The following is a 16,429-nucleotide window of genomic DNA, read 5'->3' as shown; positions in this document are numbered from 1 at the left end:
TGGAACCCCCTCTCAACGATGGTGATTAGTTCCACGAAACCGGTCGTTGAGTGATTTGGGCGTTAAGCGAGTATAGAAAATAAACGTTAAAGGCTTCATTCGTTCCCATACCATCGAAAGTTACCGTTTGTCACCCACAAAACGTACCTTATAATATTTAAACAATGGATATTAATACATAAAGATACTAATAACATTATAAACACGTAATATATATTAAAAAAACAAGGTTAATGAATGCATTAATTCATATTTACTGTACCCACATAACCCTGTTGTTAGCAGGGGAATGGTTGGTAAGCGTACACATTGGGCTCTATGGAGGCACTACACTACTATACACTACTATACACTACACTACTATACTACCATACACTACTATACATTATACACTACTATACACTATACGCTACTGTATACCACTACTATACACTATACTATACACTGCACTATACACTACTATACACTATACTATACACTGCACTATACACTACTGTACACCACAGCTATACACTACACTATACACTACACACTGGGCGCTATTGAGACCCATCGTTAAGTGATTAGTTCTTAACAGGGGTGGTCGTTAAGAGGGATTCTATTGCTCTCAATCAGATTGTAGTTTCGATTTAAAGCTTTCGTGACTGCAAGGATTCATCTTCTTTGGTTCTTTCGGTAAAGTCACCACGTAGAATGAGAATAAAATAATAAAATAAAACAATAACATTCTCACGACGTTTCGGCCACAACACAAGTAGCCATCCTCAGGTGAAGAAACAGGACTGTCCAGAAGACAGCGCTTGAGTGAACCCTGTCAAGCTTGACACCTTAAGATCTTTCAACAGACTCCGGGACAAGAAAGCTCAACTAATCGAGTCTCTCACCTTTCTGAAGAGATGCCGCGATTCTAAGCTTAAAAGACGCTGTCAAGCTTGACAGGGTTCACTCAAGCGCTGTCTTCTGGGACAGTCCTGTTTCTTCACCTGAGGACGGCTACTTGTGTTGTGGCCGAAACGTCGTGAGAATTTTATTGTTTTATTTTATTATTTTATTCTCATTCTACGTGACTTTACCGAAAGAGCCAAAGAAGACAGATTGTATTCTTAGCTCTTTCGGTAAAGTCACGTTTGTGTTATGGTCGAAACGTCGTGAGAATTTTTTATTGTTTTATATATATTTTATTATTTTATTGTTTCCCTTCAACGTGATTTCACCGAAAGAGCTAAGAATATGAATTACTGCAGTCACGAAAGCTTTAAATCAAAATTCAAGACAGATTGTAGTTGTTTGTTGGTAAAACAGTAATCGTAGTAATAGCGGTGAAAATAATGAAATAGCAGCTTTCATTTCTTCTTGAATAATTCAGCCTGTCTTCATGATGAAATGTCAAAACCCACCCACAGCGACGTGACAACGCGAAGAGACGCTCTGTCAGCCGCCTTGCAGACGCCTCCGCGTGCTATCTGTTGGGACGTAGCTTCGCTGCCTCGTGCGTTTTGTTTGTGCGTCGGCTGCCAGACGTAACGACGGGGTACGAGCGGCCGAGGAGGGATACGCGGCTGGGGAAGGTTTAGAATTGGGATGCGGTCCAGACGTTGGATCGGATAAATGGGACCGACCCAGGTAATTTTGGACTGACCATGCAAGCTTTAGAATGTGACCAGATGAAGATCCAGGTCGCATTCTGATTAGCAGTATGACATATGTGAGGGTATTTATGCACACACGCGCTTGTTGTTTGTCGAGCTATATTTCGACTTTCCTATTAAGAGTAATTTATAATCAGAAGATTAGCATGGTATCCCTGGCGCAGGAATGGCACGAACATTTGTGAAGCGTTCCGTGATGAAAAAGACTCAAAAGAAAAGAGTAATTTATAATCGCACTTTGATTTAACTTATACTAATTATTAAGGTGATGCTGCTGCTGCGTTGGCAGTGGTGCACAGACAATAACAACAACAGAACTCAACACATTCGTCAATAACACGGTATCCTTCAAAGTAAAATAAACAATAGGTGACGTTCCAGGCAACAACACATACATTAGCTTTGGCCATTACCCGATACGTTGCCTACGACTGTACATAGTTTCCTTTCAAGGCAACAGTGCTGTTGACTAATGTGTTGCGTATTTGCACATTTAAAATGTTGCAAATAAATTACAATTGTACACATTTTATCTGGAAATGCACGAATTTGTTATTGTGATTGCCTACTGGTGCCTCTATAGGCAGTATGAGATATCACCGTGATTGGCTACGGCACCTCTATAGGCAGTGTGAGATATAACTGTGATTGGCCATCGGTGCCTCGATAGGCACTGTGAGATATCGCTGTGATTGGCTACTGGTGCCTCTATAGGCAGTGTGAGAGATCGCTGTGATTGGCTCCTCTATAGGCAGTGCCTGTGTATAGAATAGGAGTTAAAGAATGATGCCCTCGTGAAGGTCACGCTGTGTTGAACAGCTGCAGCTGAAACGCCCCCCAATACACGCGGACCGTTGGGGTCAACGTTAGTCGAAGAGTTCCAACCACATGCCAACGTTGACCCAACGTTGGCCCCAACGTTGGTATATTTGCTGGGATGTCGGGACTGAAACAACTCCAGCCCGAGGCTGCCAAATATCCCCGTCTGTTGACTTTGGGAACGTGTGGTAATTTGAACATGCGTACGTGTCAATGTCAGCATCGGCATGGCTGCGTGCATTTGAAAGCACAAAATATATGGTACACTTCCTATTGTGGTACAGATTTATGTTATATAGAAAAGCTGCGTTTCTTAGCCAATGGGGTATAAGCACAAAACGTGCTGCGATGATGAGTGGAATTGAGGCATCGGCCCGCACGCTTTGCTCTGCCGACGCGCACGTCGCTTGAGTGTCGTGTGCGTGCAACACAAGACACCACCTGCGTTTGATTTCAAACCGGCACAAGGTTCGCGCTTTGGTCGCCGCTTGCAAACATTTTCCTTGTGAACGCTCGCCGTCGTCACCTTCTCTCGCTGCGAGACGTCTCTCGGGCGTGCGGGGCGATGGCACGTATGAACGTATGTATGTATGTGCGTGTGAACTTCTTTCGCACCGTACTTAGCCATCGGTGCTCATCGGAGGAGGCGGGGAAGGACAACAAACCAAGCACAAAAAGCACTGTTTCACTTCATCACAGTGACAAAACTCTCTAAAATACCGGGTTGGTAAACTGAAACCCATATCATCATCATCAGCAACAGCCATGGTCAATCCACTGCTGGATGAAGGCCTCCCTAAGTTGCCGCCATTCAGCAATTTAATCATCCACCCAGCATTGGCACGTGGGCTCATCTCACAACTCCAAATGAAGCGGGCCACAAAATATCGAAATAATATGTAACAAGTATTTCATATTAAATTAGTATTTAATTTTGGAGAATAGTTGGAAAGTGCTGCACTCATTTTCAGTTTTTCACAAAGTAAATCGTGTGGTAATTTGAACATGCGCACGTGTCAATGTCAGCATCGGCATGGCTGCGTGCATTTGAAAGCACAAAATATATGGTACACTTCCTATTGTGGTACAGATTTATGTTATAAAGAAAAGCTGCGTTTCTTAGCCAATGGGGTATAAGCACAAAACGTGCTGCGATGATGAGTGGAATTGAGGCATCGGCCCGCACGCTTTGCTCTGCCGACGCGCACGTCGCTTGAGTGTCGTGTGCGTGCAACACAAGACACCACCTGCGTTTGATGTCAAACCGGCGCAAGGTTCGCGCTTTGGTCGCCGCTTGCAAACATTTTCCTTGTGAACGCTCGCCGTCGTCACCTTCTCTCGCTGCGAGACGTCTCTCGGGCGTGCGGGGCGATGGCACGTATGAATGTATGTATGTATGTGCATGTGAACTTCTTTCGCACCGTACTTAGCCATCGGTGCTCATCGGAGGAGGCGGGGAAGGACAACAAACCAAGCACAAAAAGCAGATCTAAAGAAATTAGTTTTAAAATCGAGATTTAAAAGTGCATAGCTCCAGTGCACTTCCTAATGTCGAGAGGAAGAGCGTTCCAGACGGCCGCAACAGCGCATCTGAAAGCGCGCAATGCAGTGACCGTCTTTGTTCTATGGCTAGCCAAAAGCTGCTGCTGCGAGGATGACCAGTGGATTGAAAAAAAAAGGCTATCCACATATGCAAACACAGAGACAATTTCAACCGAGAAGATGGATTCTGGCTTAGCAATCATTGGAAGGATTTGATAAACCATTTCGGGTCTTAATTGATTGTTCACGCTTACGGTGGCTTTTAAGACAGCATACATTAATTTTTCGTCTCCCCCCTCCTCTTTTCCGAACATGGATGGACTCGTCCATCTAAACAAACTGTCAAATCGCTATCCGTGGTGCTAACGTTTAAAAATAAATAAATACAAACCGCCACTTCTTTCAAATGTTTCTTGCCGTTGGTTTTCACACCTGATGATGACTGTTTGTGTTACAGTCGAAACGTCGTGAGAATTTAATTGTTTTATATATATTTTATTATTTTATTGTTTCCCTTCAACGTGACTTTACCGAAAGAGCCAAGAATATGAATCACTGCAGTCACGAAAGCTTTAAATCAAAAGTAATCTATTATCGTCATGTATTTTTAAATCCTAACCAGCCAGGACGCACTGTAGTTAGAGCGCTCAACTCACAATTCTAAAAAGCTGCTTGTACGCATGTTGAACTTCTTTCGCACCGTATGTAGCCAACCTTTGCTAATCAGAGGCGCGGTGGAAGAACAACAAACTAAAAGACGAAGCATTTCTCAAGAAATGAGTTTGTCAATCCAGATGATTTAGTGGCTTGCTAATATCAGAAGGAAGAGCTTTCCAGACGGTCGCAGAAGCGATGGTGCTGTGCGGGGTTTGTTCGTCGGGCGAGAGAGTCACTGTGTTGCAGGCGATGCGGGACTTGCCATTTCTCAAAGAAGGAGCATTTTTGTGACAGTGTGATAATAACAAGCAATCGGTTTTTATGTAGTTTAACACGTAGGCTTTCGCGAACAATATCATCCATAATACAGGTTTTTTTTTGGGTTAGATCGCGTAAATATCAATGCGTCGTTAAACCCACCACCACTCGACACAGCCAATTCGTAAGGGTTGTCACGTAAACAAAACATGACAATTCGTTACGAGTCCAGCACCATGGTGTGTTGGAGAGCCAAGCCACAACAGTTACAATCTGAGCATGTAGCAACTGCATCACATGAGTACGTGTCAATGAAAAAACATTATGGATTTCTACCGACCGTGTACCTCGTATTTTTCATTCTATCTATGCTGGTATGTGCAATCCAAAGGTTGAACACGAAATTTAACACTCCTCTGAAATTCGTGGTCCGCCAGGAAGTGTCTAACTGTGTTGTTGGCCTGACTGGATGTGCTTCACATAATGTTTTTTCAGGTTTGTTGAATTCTCGTCTCTCATCTTTGTGTTGTATCTACCTCCGCGATTTGTACCTTGACACCTGATGAAGATCGCTTGCGTTGTGATCGAAACTTCGTGATTGTTTTTTTTAATCTAATTTTATTGTATTTCTTCATAGGTGACTTTACCGAAAAAAAACCAATGAGTAATTTTATGCAGTCACGAAAGCTTTAACACTTTATTAGCAACTGCATCACTCAGCGGTCGGCAAATCCACGCAAACATTCAAGTGCTTATACATTGAGGTGTTTTCGGCAAAATTCACGAGGTTTTGTTGTTCGATCTCGACCCTGACTGCCTGTACATTCGAAGTTTGCAACGTATCTCTCCCTGTGGGTCACGTGGATTTTTCTCCGAGTCCTCACGTTTTTTTTTCCTCTCTCCACATTCAGAAACGTGCGTTTCGAGTATTTGGCTGCTATACATTTCCACGTGATGTACACCACTGAGATCGGGCTATCGTTTCTGGCCAGGCCGTTTCTGAAAAAGAGCCGTTTAGCTCAAGTGGGCCTTACCTGGTTAAATACAAATACAAATTTGTCGAATAGTAGTTGTAGTGTAAACACGTTGGAGGAAATTCTAGATTTGAAGCTTTTGTGACTGCAAGGATCCACACTCTTTGGTTCTATTCGGTAAAGTCACGTAGGTAAAAAAAAAACAACAACAACAAAAATCACGACGTTTCGGCCACAACACAAGCGGCCTTCAGGAGGAAACCAGAGCACCTAGAGAAAGGAGAGCAAGGGGGGCAACACACTATCCCCATACAGATGGGACAGATTATATCAGCTGGCACTTTGCGGTAACCGCCACCTCCTGGCGAGCCAGGGGTATGGCACCACCTCGACACCCCCGTGAGCAGGACGTCTCGCAACGTCTGTGCCGTGATCCACTAACCCTCGGTTGCCACCTCAGCAGCGCTGGAATACAGGCGGCCACGTGCACTAGCAATTTTGAGTGCCTAGTGCGATGTGTAAGAGCATCGCCACGAGGGAGACAAAGGCGGCTGGGCGTGGTGCTGTGGCCACCCACTCACCCCTCTCGTGCCTCGTGTGCCGTCTCCAGCCTTCACAGGTGCTCGCTAAGAGCGCTTGTCTCAACAATCTGCGAAAGACTGCATGGGAGAGGCTTTCGCACCGTACGTAGCCAAACCGTGCTGATCGGAGGTGCGTAGCCACCACCGCCCGGCTAAAAATAAAATTCTTGAAAAAATGCGTGCGTTTTCTTTGGTTCTTTCGGTAAAGTCACGTAGAATGAGAATAAAATAATAAATTGATAAAATAAAATAACACAATAATATTCTCACGACGTTTCGGCCACAACACAAGCGGCCTTCATCAGGTGAAGGGACGAGACTGTCTGGTAGTTTGAGTACTCAAACTGTAAATGTGGATTCACTCTTCAACACACCGGTGGGCTAAAGTAGTGAATTATTTGTCTTTTGTCAACGTGACACTTTTTTTGCTGATTGGCCGTGTCGGGTGGTGGAGGGTTACGACACATTTATAAATAAACGCGATCTAACCCAAAAACCTTTATTATGAATAATATTGGTCGCGAAAGCCTACGTGTTAAATTTATTATTTTATTCTCATTCTACCTGACTTTACCGAAAGAACCAAAGAAGATGAATCATTGCAGTCACGAAAGCTTTAAATCGAAATTTAAATGCGTGCGTTGTTTATTTGTATTCTCTCTGCGTTTAAAGCTCGCAGGAGAACGCAATGTTCTCAAGATTAACAATTGTGCTCGTCCCTCCCGGTCCGCGTGACAGCCGGTCGCCGTCTCGGGACACGGAGGAGCAGAATGTGAACAACAACAACAACGTCTCTCCGTCCGACTTCCTCGACAAGCTCATGGGTCGGAGTTCGGGCTACGATGCACGAATACGGCCGAACTTCAAACGTGAGTCTGCCAAAAGGGCAATTGCCCTCGCGTCACCGGTCCCTCCGGCCCCCGACCAACGGCGACTCGCGTCTGAGGACGCTTCGGTGTTTCAGTCGAATGACCGCGCTGCAGTGTTTGCCTCCCTGGGAGTTTCTGAGCACCGGGGGCGGCTGTGCAGGGGCAGGATTGCGACGTTCACGCGGGCCATCGTTGTCGACGGGGCAGCTGCTGCTGCTGCTGCTACTGCTGCACGATTGCTGTCTTGGCGGCGTGGCCCCGGGACCGTTTGGGTGTGATGTCTTTTGCTGCCTTGCCCAAGAAGGGGTATCCCCCCCCCCCGTCGCTCCACACGGACGTTCGGTTTCACGAAATGTGGCGTCGACGCGAATCGACGAGTCGCGGACACGCGTCGGGTGACGAGAATAGGATTTCTGCATTGCGACGAAATTTCACTCACGGCCACGCGCTCTCTCGCGCGCGCGTCTCGTGAGATCGACGAACGAGAAGCCACCCGGGAGGATGAGTCGTCAGCCATCTAGCCGCAGCGTCACGGGGTCCCTGCAGTCAGTAGAGTAACGAGCGTGGGGCAGGCAGGGGGGGGCCTTCACCCCCCCCCCCCGGTGGGCAAAGCTACGAGTTGGGCCCCCCACCCCACCTTGACAACCACCGTGAGATTTGTTTTCAATGCCACTGATGATGTAGTTGCTACGCCACTGATAATGTAGTTACTACACCACTGATAATGTAGTTACTACACCACTGATAATGTAGTTACTACACCACTGATAATGTAGTTACTACGTCACTGATAATGTAGTTACTACGCCACTGATAATGTAGTCACTACGCCATTGATAATATAGTTGCTACGCCACTGATAATGTAGTTATTACACCACTGATAATGTAGTTACTACACCACTGATACTGTAGTTACTACACTCACTGATAATGTAGTTACTACACCACTGATAATGTAGTTACTACGCCACTGATGATGTAGTTACTACACCACTGATAATATAGTTACTACACCACTGATAATGTAGTTACTACGCCACTGATGATGTAGTTACTACACCACTGATAATATAGTTACTACACCACTGATAATGTAGTTGCTACGCCACTGATAATGTAGCTACTACACCACTGATAATGTAGTTACTACACCACTGATAATGTAGTTACTACACCACTGATAATGTAGTTACTACACCACTGATGATGTAGTTGCTACGCCACTGATAGTGTAGTTACTACATCACTGATAATGTAGTTACTACACCACTGATAATGTAGTTACTACACCACTGATAATGTAGTTACTACACCACTGATAATGTAGTTACTACACCACTGATAATGTAGTTACTACGTCACTGATAATGTAGTTACTACACCACTGATAATGTAGTCACTACAACACTGATAATGTAGTTACTACTCCACTGATAATGTAGTTACTACACCACTGATAATGTAGTTACTACATCACTGATAATGTAGTTACTACACCACTGATAATGTAGTTACTACACCACTGATAATGTAGTTACTACGCCACTGATAATGTAGTCACTGCACCACTGATAATGTAGTTACTACACCACTGATAATGTAGTTACTACACCACTGATAATGTAGTCACTACAACACTGATGATGTAGTTGCTACGCCACTGATAGTGTAGTTACTACATCACTGATAATGTAGTTACTACACCACTGATAATGTAGTTACTACACCACTGATAATGTAGTTACTACACCACTGATAATGTAGTTACTACACCACTGATAATGTAGTGACTACACCACTGATAATGTAGTTACTACACCACTGATAATGTAGTCACTACAACACTGATAATGTAGTTACTACTCCACTGATAATGTAGTTACTACACCACTGATAATGTAGTTACTACATCACTGATAATGTAGTTACTACACCACTGATAATGTAGTTACTACGCCACTGATAATGTAGCTACTACACCACTGATAATGTAGTTACTACACCACTGATAATGTAGTTACTACACCACTGATAATGTAGTTACTACACCACTGATGATGTAGTTGCTACGCCACTGATAGTGTAGTTACTACATCACTGATAATGTAGTTACTACACCACTGATAATGTAGTTACTACACCACTGATAATGTAGTTACTACACCACTGATAATGTAGTTACTACACCACTGATAATGTAGTTACTACGTCACTGATAATGTAGTTACTACACCACTGATAATGTAGTCACTACAACACTGATAATGTAGTTACTACTCCACTGATAATGTAGTTACTACACCACTGATAATGTAGTTACTACATCACTGATAATGTAGTTACTACACCACTGATAATGTAGTTACTACACCACTGATAATGTAGTTACTACGCCACTGATAATGTAGTCACTGCACCACTGATAATGTAGTTACTACACCACTGATAATGTAGTTACTACACCACTGATAATGTAGTCACTACAACACTGATGATGTAGTTGCTACGCCACTGATAGTGTAGTTACTACATCACTGATAATGTAGTTACTACACCACTGATAATGTAGTTACTACACCACTGATAATGTAGTTACTACACCACTGATAATGTAGTTACTACACCACTGATAATGTAGTGACTACACCACTGATAATGTAGTTACTACACCACTGATAATGTAGTCACTACAACACTGATAATGTAGTCACTGCACCACTGATAATGTAGTTACTACACCACTGATAATGTAGTTACTACACCACTGATAATGTAGTCACTACAACACTGATAATGTAGTTACTACTCCACTGATAATGTAGTTACTACACCACTGTTAATGTAGTCACTACACCACTGATAATGTAGTTACTACACCACTGATAATGTAGTTACTACACTCACTGATAATGTAGTTGCTACGCCACTGATGATGTAGTGACTACACCACTAATAATGTAGTGACTACACCACTGATAATGTAGTTACTACACTCACTGATAATGTAGTTGATACGCCACTGATGATGTAGTGACTACACCACTGATAATGTAGTGACTACACCACTGATAATGTAGTCACTACACCACTGATAATGTAGTTACTACACCACTGATAATGTAGTCACTACACCACTGATAATGTAGTTACTACACCACTGATAATGTAGTTACTACACTCACTGATAATGTAGTTGCTACGCCACTGATGATGTAGTGACTACACCACTGATAATGTAGTTACTACACCACTGTTAATGTAGTCACTACACCACTGATAATGTAGTCACTACACCACTGATAATGTAGTTACTACACCACTGATAATGTAGTTACTACACCACTGATAATGTAGTCACTACGCCACTGATAATGTAGTGGCTACGCCACTGATAATGTGGTTACTACACCACTGATAATGTAGTTACTACACCACTGATAATGTAGTTACTACACCACTGATAATGTAGTTACTACGTCACTGATACTGTAGTCACTACACCACTGACAATGTAGTTACTACGCTACTGATATTGTAGTTACTACGTCACTGATAATGTAGTTACTATGCCACTGATAATGTAGTTGCTACGCCACTGATAATGTAGTTGCCACACCACTGCTAATGTAGTTACTACACCACTGATACTGTAGTTACTACACCACTGATAATGTAGTTACTACGTCACTGATAATGTAGTTACTACACCACCGATAATGTAGTTACTACATCACTGTTAATGTAGTCACTACCCCACTGATAATGTAGTCACTACACCACTGGTAATGTAGTCACTACCCCACTGATAATGTAGTTACTACACCACTGGTAATGTAGTCACTACACCACTGATAATGTAGTTACTACACCACTGATAATGTAGTTACTACACCACTGATAATGTAGTTACTACACCACTGATAATGTAGTTACTACACCACTGATAATGTAGTTACTACACAACTGATAATGTAGTTACTACACCACTGATAATGTAGTTACTACACCACTGATAATGTAGTTACTACACCACTGATAATGTAGTTACTACACCACTGATAATGTATTTACTACACCACTGATAATGTAGTTACTACACAACTGATAATGTAGTCACTACGCCACTGATAATGTAGTTACTACACCACTGATAATGTAGTTACTACACAACTGATAATGTAGTTACTACACCACTGATAATGTAGTTACTACACCACTGATAATGTAGTTACTACACCACTGATAATGTAGTTACTACACCACTGATAATGTAGTTACTACACCACTGATAATGTATTTACTACACCACTGATAATGTAGTTACTACACAACTGATAATGTAGTCACTACGCCACTGATAATGTAGTCACTACACCACTAGTAATGTAGTTACTACACAACTGATAATGTAGTTACTACACCACTGATAATGTAGTTACTACACCACTGATAATGTATTTACTACACAACTGATAATGTAGTTACTACACAACTGATAATGTAGTTACTATGCTACTGCCGACAGTGCCACAGCAATGCCTCCACGTCACCTCGCCAGTCATTCCAACATGCAGCAGATCTTTCTCTGATTTCCTTGAAAAAAGGTTCAATTACTTTAGTTCAGAATATCTATCCATTCAATCGTTTAAATGATTTATGTTCTTTATTATACCCTAAGGTTAGGAGTCGAGTTCGAATGACTCTCCGAAACGCATCCCTCATGTTTATTATGATGAAATCAATGCGTACGAAAGCCGTTCCGATTTACGAAACTTTAAATTTAAGAACCGCAGCATCCCTTTTGTAAATCGAGGTGTAACCTCTGTACTTGTGCTCTCACGCCCCGATATATTTTGTATTCATTATTACTTTCTTTTTGAATTAGATCGTCAAGATATTGATGTAAGTTTTTTTTTTTACAATAACCCTTCACCACCTAACATCCAATAAAATCAATGTATGCTGAACTTCTTTAGCCCCGTACGTCGCTGACCTTGCTAAATAAATTCGTCACATCGCGGGCAAACGCGCCCAAATCGATATGCTTTCCCCTCGCAAAACCGGAGCAACGTTTTAAAACGCAAGCCAAATTCAGCAAACATTTGTGCTTTTTGTACGACATTTTTTCCTGGAGGTTGCATCCGGCGTTGTCGGGCATGTTAACAAAAGCCAATCTCTCACGTGGAGAGAGAGAGAGAGAGAGCTCCGCTGGATGTAATCTCCCTGGCTGGATGTGTAACCTAATTACGAATCGGAAAGCGCTATGCCTTTGCAAGGTGAGCACGATGTAAACGCGTGAAAATAGCCACCGATCTGATGGGGTGAGGGAGGGGGGGGGGTCACACGCACCGTGGTGTTGAGGTGGGAGCAGGGTGTGCGTGTCATCACGCCCCCCGGATTCGCTCCATCGATTTGGACGGACCCAGGGGGGGGTTTTTTTTCGTGCGAAACGACGTTGCCGCTTTAAATTTCGATTTAAAGCTTTCGTGACTGCAAGGATTCATCTTCTTTGGTTCTTTCGGTAAAGTCACCAGTCACTTAGCTAATCACTCAGCTATTTCAATGCTAAATTCTACGCTAATTCCTTTGTCAAGGCGCTCTGTTTCTTCTCACACAGCTTAAAGGTCGCGGTCTGAGCTTGGCTGTGTTCGCTCCAGCGCTGTCCTCCAGACAGTCTCGTCCCTTCACCTGACGAAGGCCGCTTGTGTCGTGGCCGAAACGTCGTGATAATTTTTATTGCGTTATTTAATTTTATCAATTTATTATTTTATTCTCATTCTACGTGGTGGTGACTTTACCGAAAGAACCAAAGAAGACGTTGCCGCTTTAATTTTTCATAGCGGATTCAAAAATGCCGCGCGACGCTTTCGTCCATCCCGGCGGCCGGGTTGAAGGTCAACTCCACGCCGCCTTGGCGGTCGTGAGGTTTTGACCGGTTGCTTCACTGCGTCGGTCACTGCGGGGTTTGGCGGGATGGGGTTAAGAATGAGGGGTCGGGCGACCCTGCCGCTCCGAACCTGCTTCGTAACGTCATTTGTTAACGGGCTTAACCCGTCTCTCGTTTTCACATTGCTGCATTGTGCGGCCCTTGAAGTTATTGCGTTTTTGTTGTTTGTTGTTGATGTTTTGCCGATTTCAAACTAAAAAATGTGGCTCCTCTTGTTGTTTCGTTTGCCGAACCCCACCGGGTTAAGATATCACTCGCCCACTGTTGCTAGCCCCGCCTGGGAATCGAACTCACTTCACCGGGTCCAAGAGTGCAGCGTGCCCAACCACCGCTACTACAGAATCTCCTTGGGTCATGCGGTTGCTGATTGATGGCTTCTGCCCGCAATATTGGGCTGCTCCAACACTGGCTTAAGGGGCTGTACCATGCTAATGAGACAATGTGTTGAGTTGTTTTTTTTTCCATACACAGCATGTGTTAAATGTGTTTTTGGAGTAGATGTGTGACCAATGAATTTGTATGCAGTGTGTGCACTTCAGTGTGCGTGTGAAAATGGGGGAGCGGTGGTGCAGCGGTTAGCGCACCCCACTCCGTACCTGGACACCCGAGTTCGACTCCCGCTCTCACCTGTCACCCAACGCCAGGTGACGGTTATCTGAACCGATCGTGGGCCTCTCCTAGGTCGACTCGGCCTCAAATGAGTGCCTGGCGCTATGTGTAAACATTGCCTTTGGGGAGACAAAGGTGGCCGAGTGTGGTTTCTTGCCACACCGCCACCCCCTTGCGCATTGTACCGTCCTTAATAGGTGCTCGCTAACAAGTCTTGCCCCAACAGTCTGTTAAAGACTACACGGGGGGGGGGGGGGATCCTTGTCTTTGTACGCGCCTGCAAGCGTGAAAAAGGTGTGTAAGTGCTCCCCGAGATTTGGACTCTTCTTCTATTTAGATTTCAATCGCGTAGACTCCTAAGTGGCTGCGGGAGGCATAGCTGAATTCACAAATGGATTATTCCCTTGCCATAGTCGAGCGCGAGGATCAATACGAGGCTGCAGGGGTCATGATTCTATTCATGGAGCACTTATATTTTTTTTATTAGCACCGTGGACCGTGCGGAATATAAAATTGTTGCCATGGTCACCATTTTTATTCACGACTATAATCCTCTGTCTCTGCGCAACTGCGGGACCAAAGTAGAAGGGATTTCGATGGCCAGTGACCGACCGTGATTGCCATTCCCAAATCGATTCTTGCCCTTACCATTGTGGGGCCCCCATTGTAAGACTTCGTCGTGACTGCGAGCGACCACAATTTGATTTCCAAAAAAATGTATATATATTTCCCTTCACGAGCGGATGGAGCGTCGGCAGTGACCCCAGGGTTGGTGGCTCACACGCAGAGGGTTGTTGGGATTTCCAAACACGCTCGGCTGGCGAGCGAGGGTGGAGGCGCCTGGATCAGCTGGTTCTGAAACCCATCCTGCGTGCTGCACCGATCTTCGCCAAAAAGGCGAAACGCTCGCTGATGGAAATTGCCAAAAATACCTTCAGACTCGGTGAAGCTTCCTCGCGTGGATTGACCCTCTCCCGTTCCGAGACGTCTGCTACTGATTGGCCTACGCCAGGGACAGCCTTCCTTATGGCCCAGTCTCACCAGTGTCAGACCAGAGAACGCCTACCGTACACTTTTCGCATTCTCTGCTCTGACACTGGTGAGACTGGGCCATGAAGAAGGCTGTCTCTGGTGTAGGGCAATCAGTTTTAAAGACAATGCCCATGTGTTATCAGAGCCACGTGTTTGTTTGCATGTTCACCGCAAGCACCAATGGTCAAAGCGGATTTGATTACTTGAAAAAGGCATTTATTTTAGGTGTTTTAACATCTTAACACCTGTTTATATTTGAAGTTTTCGTGACTGCAGGCATACCATACTCTTTGGTTCTTTCGGTAAAGTCACGTGGGTATAAAATAAAATGAATTAAATCACGACGTTTCGGGCGCAACACAAGCGTCCGTCATCAGGTGGGGACAACCGCGGCAAGAGACAATAACTGAAGTGGGCAAAAAGGGCACGTCTCCTAATCCCTGTAGCAGCACTCCACTTCCCCTACCCCACACCCCCGTCCCTACCTCTCCTCCCTGGCTCCTCCCCCCTCTCTTTCTCTCCTCCCTGGCTCCTCCCCCCTCTCTATCTTTCCTCCCTGGCTCCTCCCCCCCACTCTATCTCCCCTCCCTGGCTCCTCCCCCCCACTCTATCTCTCCTCCCTGGCTCCTCCCCCCCCACTCAATCTCTCCTCCCTGGCTCCTCCCTCCTCTCTATCTCTCCTCGCTGGCTCCTCCCCCCTCTCTATCTCTCCTCCCGGGCTCCTCCCCCCTCTCTATCTCTCCTCCCTGGCTCCACCCCCTCTCTATCTCTCCTCCCTGGCTCCACCCCCCTTTCTATCTCTCCTCCCTGGCTCCACCCCCCGTTCTATCTCTTCTCCCTGGCTCCTCCCCGCTCTCTATCTCTCCTCCCTGGCTCCTCCCCCCTCTCCATCTCTCCTCCCTGGCTCCTCCCCCCAGTCTATCTCTCCTCCCTGGCTCCTCCCCCCTCTCTATCTCTCCTCCCTGGCTCCTCTCCCCTCTCTATCTCTCCTCCCTGGCTCCTCCCCCCTCTCTATCTCTCCTCCCTGGCTCCTCCTCCCTCTCTATCTCTCCTCCCTGGCTCCTCCCCCCCACTCTATCTCTCCTCCCTGGCAACCCCCCCCCCACTCAATCTCTCCTCCCTGGCTCCTCCCCCCCACTCAATCTCTCCTCCCTGGCTCCTCCCCCCCTCTCTATCTCTCCTCCCTGGCTCCTCCCCCCTCTCTATCTCTCCTCCTTGGCTCCTCCCCCCTCTCTATCTCTCCTCCCTGGCTCCTCCCCCCCAGTCTATCTCTCCTCCCTGGCTCCCCCCCCCCACTCTATCTCTCCTCCCTGGCTCCTCCCCCCCAATCTATCTCTCCTCCCTGGCTCCTCCCCCCTCTCTATCTCTCCTCCCTGGCTCCTCCCCCCTCTCCATCTCTCCTCCCTGGCTCCTCCCCCCAGTCTATCTCTCCTCCCTGGCTCCGTCCCCCTCTCTATCTCTCCTCCCTGGTTCCTCTCCCCTCTCTATCT

At 45.4% G+C, this 16,429-nt stretch overlaps 1 protein-coding gene across 4 annotated transcripts in view; it reads left to right on the top strand.

The window, feature by feature from the left end:
- Positions 1 to 16,429, top strand: part of LOC116955670 (glycine receptor subunit alpha-2-like) — a 224,304-nt gene that overhangs the window by 94,108 nt on the left and 113,767 nt on the right. For all 4 annotated transcript variants that reach the window (XM_032976897.2, XM_076053484.1, XM_032976900.2 and 1 more), the window contains exon 2: positions 7,219 to 7,349. In XM_032976897.2, the coding sequence (XP_032832788.2) occupies positions 7,219 to 7,349 (131 nt within the window). The remainder of the gene's footprint in view (positions 1 to 7,218; positions 7,350 to 16,429) is intronic.

This window comes from Petromyzon marinus, chromosome 61 (genome assembly GCF_048934315.1).
Source record: "Petromyzon marinus isolate PM22_M1 ecotype Great Lakes invasive population chromosome 61, UKy_Petmar_22M1.pri1.0, whole genome shotgun sequence".
Taxonomy (NCBI): domain Eukaryota; kingdom Metazoa; phylum Chordata; class Hyperoartia; order Petromyzontiformes; family Petromyzontidae; genus Petromyzon; species Petromyzon marinus.
Note: the sequence above shows the minus strand (reverse complement) of the source record. Positions and strands in the feature narration are given on the sequence as shown.